Here is a 9,254-nt window from a genome sequence, read left to right as displayed (position 1 = left end):
GTTTAGAAGAAGGAAAAAATGCTTTCATCCTCGACTCCTGCTTCATATTTCACTCGCTACATGCTGCGAATTATGAGGCCGACTGCTCTCACAAAGCGCCTAGAAATCGCAATAACTGCCGTTAAAGGAGCTAACGTTTTATTGATTCTATATGCAGCACATTTACAAATTATGAGACAACTACGCCATAAAAATAATACAAAACCATTTCTAATCTCAGTCACTTCTATATATTTTTCGCTAAACTTGTGAAACCATCAGTCAATCGCTCTCTCATAGCTACTTGATATTTGGGTGTCAGTGTTATAGAGGAAGGCGTAATAAAAAGGACTGCGTAGGAACCATTGACACTATAAAACAGTAGTCACACAGCATTTCAACTGAGTGGCCTTGGGTTTGTTTTCTGCGCGATCCTGAAAGCCTGGCTAGACCCCTAAGGGACGAACCATTATTTTCTTGGAGGGGAGGGATGAAAAATTTTCCTCTGCAAACTTTTTTTTTAGTTTATGCACCTCTGCAAACATTTTTTTCGAAATTCTTACTATTTTTTGTTATACATATCGTGTTTGCAAACAATTTATTTTGTAGTAAATAATAAAGATGGTAAATTTTAAGCTCGGTAATATTAAATAATAACATGACACGAGCATGGGACATGTAGAACATCTTATCTTTATTATTTATTACCGAGCTTAAAATTTACCATCTTTATTATTTACTACAAAACTTGATGAATTCGACATTGCTGATCCTAGCAGTATGCAGGACGCGTGTCACATATCAACCTAGTAAAATGGCCAAGCTCACAACGAGTCTCTCGTAGCTCAGTTGGTTAGAGCGCCCAACCGGTATCTGGGAGGCCATGGGTTCGATTCCCGTCGGGGACTCAGAATTTTTTCTTTGTCCCATGCTCGTGTCATGTAGAACATCTTATCTTTATTAATTTATTTTGTCTTTTCAGGCCCTGCAAACAATTTTTTTCAATACTTTTCATCCCCCCTCCCTCCAAAAAAATAATGGTCCGTCCCTAATGGAAAGTGTACGTTTAGCAGGGGAGGGGTGAAGAGTCTAGCTATTTAGTCGAGGTCTTCTTCATTGTTATTTCCACTTCTGACCGACTTCTGCCTGTAATGTAGCATGGCCACCTCCTCGCGGCCTGAAGATTTATCTTTTGATTGCTTCTTCCGTCGTCGGTAGATTTGCGCCATTTTTATGAGAATCAGTACTATGATAAATATTCCAAAACATATAAAAGAAGTTGTGATAATGGCTATAACAATGTTGTTCATTGGATCTGTCAAGAGAAAAGAAACAAATGGTAAGCAATAATTACGAAGCAGAAAAAGGAAGTGTCTAATCACAAGTGTTGAGACTGTTTTCTAGTCACTAATGTTGCAGATTCTATTACATCGTATTTTAACCACAACAGAATAAAGCCTTATCAAGGGGTGGAGGAAACTTCTTTTCTAAAAACTTTCTACCACGCCCACCTAAAGATTAGCACCAGGTTACCCTAAGACAGCAAGATCACGGCGCATATTGACATTCGAGCCTTAATCTAGCTAATTTGACATTGTTTCTCCTAATTTTATATTGTACCTTGCGTGACCGTTTCCACTAGAGCAGTTTTTTGGCAAATGCTAATGTTGTAAATTGCGTGGCCCTCAGAATTGATTGCATGACACGTGTACACCCCAAAGTCAGACACTGAAGAAATGGACACATTTAGAACACCATCTCCACTGCCATTAAAAATCGTTCTATCTCCTTTCGTCCATTTGTAAAAGTTTAGTTTGTCACCAGGAACATGACAAAACAGAGTTATGGTATCACCGATTTGTGACGTTACACACTGCGATGCCAGTGAGGCGATCCAAATTTTACCCTTGGGAAAATCTAAAAAAGAAAAAAACCCTATCAGTTATGAATCAATATCAACGGCACGCAATGTGTGCAGAAGTGATGACGTTTCTTAAGGGGGATCTTTAATAATTTTCAGGAGATGTGTCAAAAAATCAACGTAAATAAAAAAGGCTGACAACTTTTGTGTTAAATGATTGTTCAACAAAAGTTGCGTTATCTTGTAACATAACATTCGATATACGATACTTCTCGAGAGCGAGCAAGGTCAAATGCAAGGTCATACAATATACTTTGTTTCTCTCCCAGGTCTACGCCTCATGTCATACAGCGACGTCATCCCTTAAAAAATGTGAAAAATATAATAATGGAAACACCCTAGATTAATATCCTTGTGTGTATTGATGGTGACATCATACATAACGCAATTTTAAAAATAGGCTTGAGCCTGTCCACAGCGTTATTAAAAAAATATGCCTTTAATGTAACGCATGGCACAGTTACGGGATTAAATCCCGTTTAATCAGGGCTTTCTTTTTTAGCTGCACAGTTTCTTGAACACTTTTAGTGATATTTCTGTAAGTGTTATTTATATCACTGCTCAACTCTAAATATCGCCAGCACCCACAGAGTGCATGGGAAGCTCGATGACGTAATGGGTAGCGCGCTGGACTTCGGATCGAGTGGTATGTGTTCTAGTCCTGACCGAGGCTCTGCATTGTGTTTTTGGAAAAGACACCTCTCAACTCTTACAGCTCCTCTCTCCACTCAGGGGTATAAATGGGTACCGACGACTTTAATGCTGCGGGTACCCTAAGATGGCGGACTACCCTAACAGATCCTTACCTGCCTTTCCTGACTGTGTTCTCATTGCTTCACTTGCGGCACTCGTTGCGCTCTTCCAACTCTTATAAACCGCGTACACTCTAAAGTAATACACCTTATTTTGCTTTAGACCAGTTACAGTCGCTGTAGTACGACTAACAGTACAGCCTTTACCAAACAGATTTTCTTTACAATGCGCTTCTGTCCATGTCTTTTGTTGACAGCACCTCATTTCTACCGAGAAGTTCGTAGACTCTGACGCGGCTGACTCCCATATTAATGTAATAGAGCTGTTAGTTCTAGAGACAAAACGTGGAGCAGTGGGATAACCTTGAAGACAAAAAATATTGAAGTAATAAACGTTAGGTTTACCCCTTCTTACTCGTGTATGATTGTAAAGGCATAATGCAGCTTGGAAGACCTTTTGTGTCATAGGGGCTTAAAGTGTTGAGATTCTTGCTCCTTTTAGAAACCCGTTCATTCTTTTAGCCCGGTCACTCGCATAAAAAGATTCTGACGGCTACGCGCCTGTTTACCGTATTTTCTCGATTAGACGCCCCCGGCGTTTATTACAAACTTCACCTGGTGGACCCGTCGTTTATTTGACTCCTGTTGTTTTTCGAGCCTAGTTTTCATTTAGCAACGGTTTTTATTCGTTGTTTCTAACTACTACGTATCTGGCTGATATAGCTACAGCTAACCATACCTTAAATAAATACCTTTATAGGGGCCTATATTCAAGTCCACCTTGGAGACCCGGCGTTTAATCGAGAAAATACGGTACCTTTTTTTGCAGAAAAGGCAATCCTTTCGTATACTTTCGATAGAAAAAGGTACCCGTTTCACATACAGACATTTTCCCCTATCTTTTGGTATACATGTACTCCAACCCATAGAATCCCTACCCTTTTGTATACCTTCTGTTCAGCCTGAAAAAGGTACATGAAACCCTTTTTGGTGGAGCTTCCCCGTATATTCTACAATAGGGATTACCCCCAAGACCGTGTCTTACCTAGTTTTTTGGTTACCATTTCATGTGATCCCTGGCTGGACTCAAACGAAGGAGAAACAAATCTGAAGTAGTAAGCATGCCCAGGAATAAGACCCTCGACAGTTATATTCGCACAAGGGTTTCTTACAACACACGACCCGTTCACGTTGCCATGTCTACATTTGGTGTCAAGCCATTTCTTAGTAGTTCTTGACCATATTTGTACCGCATACGTCATTAATGTCACGCCAGGCATGTTACACGATATGGTTATGGTGTCCAGGGTACTTGAAATAAACTGTGGTGCCACTGAGGAGATATCTAAAGCAATGAAATAAAAAATAACTTGTTTATAGAGCAGTTTTCAATTGAGTGTCGTAAAACCAAAACCAAAGTAATTACTCTGGCCAATCACAAAGGACACAGACAATCCAGTGAACCAATCAAAACTCGAAGCAAATACATGTAGTTGGCACGAAGCGCGGGAAAACGTGCGCGAGCGAGTCACAATTGGTTTTGGTTTTACTTCTGATTGGCCGAGAAAGTGGCGCGAAATTTTTAAACCAATCACTAAGCGTAGTGAACGCAAAACCAAAGCAAACGCAAATTACTTTCGACACTCAAGTGAAAACCGCTCTAACAGTCGGAAACCGGTATACACACAAAAAAACTCCTCAATAGCAATCTACGTTCGTCTATACAGCCAGTCCGAAGGCAAGAGAATTCCTTCCATTGCAGAATTGACGATGCAGTCAGGGAATGTATACAATGGGTTTATCTTGCCATAATACCCAGGGTAATTCTTGTATGTTGAATGAGCATGCGTCAGCTATATCATATCTATCCCCGCCCCCCCCCCCCCCCCTCCCGGGATCTATTCATTGCTTTTGTACTCCCAACTGGATTTTTCTTGGTAAGCACAATAGGCTAGTATAAAAGCTCATGGGTATAAAACGTTCATAATAATAATAATAATAATAATAATAATAATAATAATAATAATAATAATAATAATAATAATAATAATAATAATAATAATAATAATAATAATAATCTTTTATTAGAAAGCCCTCATTCACTATACAGTGGTTTTCAGAAAGGTCCTAACTAAGATTAAAAATACTTAATAAGACTATATACAATAAAACGAAAAATACCTAAGAATTAAAAACTATTATTAAAAACTAACTTGAATACAAAAGAAAGAATTAACTAAAAAACCTACTTAGAACGCTACGCTTAAAATTTACAAAATCAAGTGCATTTCTAGTGTCTCTGTCTAGGTTATTCCAGTCTTTCAGAGAGTGATAACACACTCTCTGCTTTCCCCAATTTTTGGTTACATGAGGTAGCCTAAGCATGTCTTCCTTCAGTTCTAGTGAACAAAGACATCCCTCACAAGGAGGCGGATGAGGAACAAATCCAGACCTGTAGATAAAAGAACCAATACACTAACCATTCGACCACACATATCGCTTCTAACAGTAATACTATAGAACAGTGAAACATACTCACTCCTGTCTCGCCCAAGACACGTGACACCTGCAGCTTGACTTGAATTACAGGTGTGCTTTCCCCACCCAGCGTGGGCACACTGAGAAAGAGAACTCTCATTTCCAATACATTGTACACGACTCAGCCACACAGTGTCATTTTTCTGCTCAAAAGTGATATTCTGTTGATATGCCACGGCTCCACCATAGCCCAACATTCGGCAAACGACATTGGCATCTACCTTATCCCAGAGTTCACCGCACACTACACCCCAGGCGTCGGAATTGTATACCTCCACTCGGCCCTCTCTAGCAGTTGGTCCTTCCACCAAACGGACTTAAATATAAAGAGTATTATGCAATAATTAGAGCGAAAGGTATTCTGACTAATCGACGCAAGCAAATAGTGACAGAAAAAGCCCCATGTAGTGCTGACTGTTTAAAGAAACTTTCTCACGGATTTTACCCAAATTTAGGCTTAGGGACTACCACCAAATTCAGTAAAAATAGAAATTACTGCTTAAAACGGTAAAGCAACATTTCAGTAACAACAAATACAAAAATAGGTACGGATGACCAAAAGCGAAAAAGATTGAAACGGATTGCGATATGGGTTTTTGAAATACTGTTAGACTGAACTGTTTTCAAACTTAATCTCGTTTGCTTGTAACTTTAAATTATAGCGTCCGGGAGACACATTTGGTCGTATTGAAGCTGTGTTTTTTTACTTCAGATCCATAGAAGTATTTTTTTCTTAAACATTAAGGGCATTTTAAATTAACTTAAATTAACTCTGCCGTGCATAACACAGTCCCTACACAATAACCGTGCTGTCTTACCTATATCTTTTGCCGAGGTCTTTAACAAAATGATTCCTGTCAGAAAATATTTGAACATTGTTAATTATTGTCTGATGAGCTGTCACGAAGCATTTCACCCAGCCCAAGTCCTCTACTTGTATTGCGTGACTTATTGCGTGAAAAGGGTATCGAGAATAAGACTCTAAAGGCATTTAAATAAACAGACAGATCAAGCTTTTCTTTGTTATTTAAATTTCTTATTTAAAGCTTTTTCTGAAACCGGTATTCCGGCTATATTAAAAATTGTTCCAATATACCGCAGCACAAGGGAATAAATATTGCATTCTTTTGTTGGAATAGCGGCATGGCCAAAGAAACAAGAGTAATTTTGTACCCCTGTGTTAGGACCTCTCAAGGCCGCTTTCTTATGTAGCCATTGACGCAGGCATTCTTTTGGCTCGTCGTGCAATCTATCTTCCGAGACGACCCAAAAGAACGTCTGCGTAGGAGGCTACTTACATGCGTTGCTTTCGGAATTTGTTTTATGGAGTCCTAATATTTTCTACTGCTGACCCTGTGTACAAGCACCCTTTTCCCGGTAAAATAAAATGTAGGAGTGATTCTTTCCTGTTTTTCTAGGACCTTTGACTGGGCTGTCACACAATGTTTGTTTTCAAAACATTTTTTACAAAAAAATAAAAGCACGGATGAGTAATCTGCCAATCTGCCTTCGTATCAACTTGTTTAATTAGCATGATTAACATGTAAGTAGATTGCAAGAAAAATAGATGAGAGCGTCCGCTCGGAGCGCTGGTCATGATGGCATTTATCAACGACAAAGCAGAAGATAAATTATATCCTTTAACTGACATGGCAAAACAATTCCACAGCGGGTTTCCATGTAAAAGACACACTGGGTTTGATGAACACTCCTGGTTTTGACAAAATAAAAACTTGTGTATGGAAGACAATTACATTATTTTCTTTCCATTGTCCCGTGCTCCACAATTACCTCGCATTAATAGCTTGCTAATGGCCCTTTGTACACGAACTTCTTTACTGCGAGGCACAAGTTCTTAAGATCGCAAAGAAAGATTTGAGACGAAGGGGAAACGTAATTCTTTTCTTCGTTAAGACAAAACAAACTGTGGCGACATTTTGAAGCTCTACGTTGCCAAGGAAGAGAATGTTGTGCGGCGATGAAATCTGTCAGAGATCTGCAGTTTCATCGGTTGTACAGTGCGTATAATAGTTGCACAACTTTGCCGGCTAAAATGCATGCGATATCTTGGCTGCCAAAACAATATGGCTCAAGGCTGGGCAGGACTTTTCAGTCGATAGATTTCACATAATTGGAAGGTTAAACATCTTATAAATGCTATTTGTAAACACGTAAACCACGCGATGGAATGAAGCTCGTAATTATGGCAAAGATATCTTTGCGTATTATGGCTTTGTTCCTACTAAAACAACTCGATTTACATACCTGCCAACAGAATAAACTGGGCTGCTCTTGTACCATTCATTGTTTAGGAATTTCACACTGTTTACAACGTGTGTCCGTGATTCTGCTCGGCTTTATAAGTGTTACCTTATGCATTTTCATTTGTTACTAAGCTGACCTGTGACGTATGAATCGTGTACACAAATCTGAAGAGTTGTTTTAAAGTGATTTAATTACTGGGGACTCTGTTCAAAACAATGACTGCCAGGATTATTAAACTGCCTTTATTAGTATTCGCTCAACTGACTTCAGAGGATTCGTCTGCAATATACAAGAACAGCTGTTGATTCCTTTATGCATATCCGTTTCATATAAGTAGATCGGATTGACCCTTCTATTCGGTTCGATGAGCTGTAAATCTTATGGCTTAAAAACCGTTATAAATCCTAATCGTCTGCTATGTCTAGGCAAAAACACTTTTTTTTAAACTTCAAACGTAAACTAAGACCAAATTTGTAACATATAGGAAGATTTTCGCAGACATATCATGTGATGTCTCAATCATCGTATGAATATCTGTTTCTCAAATATCGCTTACGGCAATCCTTTCACGTACTAAAATATCTACAAGACAAAGATGTTTCCATTTGAAAGACATTAGTGTAAAAATTACGACTAGTTTTCAACCCAAAACAAGTGTAGCTTTTCCGTGATAAATTGCCGCCGTTGATACTCTTCAATTACACCATTGACTTTGAGGTCAGGGTCGTAAAGAAGGTATATCTATAATTATTACCCCTCCAGCTAAACTTGACTTGCGTTACACAGTAAGGTGCCAGTAAAAATATCACTGGCAGTCTCACAATCCACTACGCATCCTATTAAGCCCCCCTCTGGGGGAGGGTGACAAGCAACACGCTGTTTAGCAGTTTCAATATCGTTGAAGGGAAATCAATTTTTCTGGATCATATGAAAACGCTTTGATAAATTACTCGCATTTGTGATTAATTAGATAGTTGCCCGAGGTGGGCTAGGAACTATTAGTTATAAAACCACAGCAAGACCCAAATATTTTCAACAGTGAACGGAATGTTGCAAACAATGAGCAAGTTCGCTGTCGAGAAAAAGGTTGACAACTCAAATGGTAGCAAGGGACAAAGTTATTGCCATTAAGATATATAGTATACAGAAACCTTAAAACGCTCCTATCAAACCAATTTTTTTCTAACAATGGAGGTTTTCCACCGGGCCCTTCACCTTAGTTTGGAATGGAATGGACTAAGCAAAAAAAGAGGATGACTGCTATGCGCCACCTACATCGTACTTATGATGGGTAAGTGTATACTTGCTTATTCTTCCTCTCTTTCCTACGAAACGAGAAACTTGAGCAGGTTATTATTACATTTTAACACACTGCCCTTTGAGTCTCTCTCGCAGGGACCTATCTATTCAAAATTGCAAACTATTCTTTGGAAAGACCAAAACAGGTTTTAATTTTAAGAAAGGTGGGAATACTATTCCTTATTTCTAAAACAACGACCTACTCCGCTGTCTAAGATAATAAGTTATTTGTAAATGGATTTTCAATGCTAGTGAGGTTAACATTCTTATACTATAACCGTTTAACTTTTACCTACAGTGACACATCAAACTCTAACTATCAATGTAACTATTTAGCGGAGTGTTGTGTTCGTCAGCAAATAATCTTCCTTTCTTGGGCAACCTTCGTCCTTCTTCAGGTGGAGCTGCAAAAAGCAAAGAAAATTTTAATTTACAGCATTGAATTTGCGCTCACCCTAAGTACAATAATGTATATTGTATTTTACAAAATATAAATAAAC

General features: G+C 38.7%; 2 protein-coding genes across 3 annotated transcripts in view; both read right to left on the bottom strand.

Annotated features, from left to right (window-relative positions):
• Nucleotides 1–994: 994 nt before the first annotated feature.
• Nucleotides 995–8,240, bottom strand: LOC144637421 (uncharacterized). The gene is made up of 7 exons (XM_078496484.1): nucleotides 7,456–8,240; nucleotides 6,009–6,044; nucleotides 5,192–5,506; nucleotides 3,698–3,997; nucleotides 2,707–3,015; nucleotides 1,600–1,896; nucleotides 995–1,294 (listed from the first exon to the last, which is right to left on the bottom strand). The coding sequence occupies exons 1-7, from the start codon at nucleotides 7,493–7,495 to the stop codon at nucleotides 1,077–1,079; spliced, it is 1,515 nt and encodes a 504-aa protein (XP_078352610.1). The 5' UTR covers nucleotides 7,496–8,240; the 3' UTR covers nucleotides 995–1,076.
• LOC144637401 (uncharacterized) overlaps nucleotides 7,684–9,254 on the bottom strand; it is a 37,701-nt gene continuing 36,130 nt past the window's right edge. For both annotated transcript variants that reach the window (XM_078496468.1, XM_078496469.1), the window contains exon 15: nucleotides 7,684–9,158. In XM_078496468.1, the coding sequence (XP_078352594.1) occupies nucleotides 9,087–9,158 (72 nt within the window). In that variant the 3' untranslated portion in view covers nucleotides 7,684–9,086. The remainder of the gene's footprint in view (nucleotides 9,159–9,254) is intronic.

Source organism: Oculina patagonica, chromosome 14 (genome assembly GCF_052425735.1).
Source record: "Oculina patagonica isolate OP01 chromosome 14, crgOcupat, whole genome shotgun sequence".
NCBI lineage: Eukaryota > Metazoa > Cnidaria > Anthozoa > Scleractinia > Oculinidae > Oculina > Oculina patagonica.
The sequence above is the reverse complement of the archived record's forward strand: the minus strand, read 5'-3'. Positions and strand labels throughout refer to the sequence as shown.

Excerpts from the sequence above, each read along its gene's own strand:
- LOC144637421 (XM_078496484.1), bottom strand. The coding sequence starts at position 7,495 with ATGAATGGTACAAGAGCAGCCCAGTTTATTCTGTTGGCAG. Across the intron at positions 1,897-2,706 it reads AACACAGTCAGGAAAGGCAG|ATTTTCCCAAGGGTAAAATT; the intron begins GTAAGGATCTGT and ends TTTCTTTTTTAG. Across the intron at positions 1,295-1,599 it reads AGTGGAAACGGTCACGCAAG|ATCCAATGAACAACATTGTT; the intron begins GTACAATATAAA and ends TTCTCTTGACAG.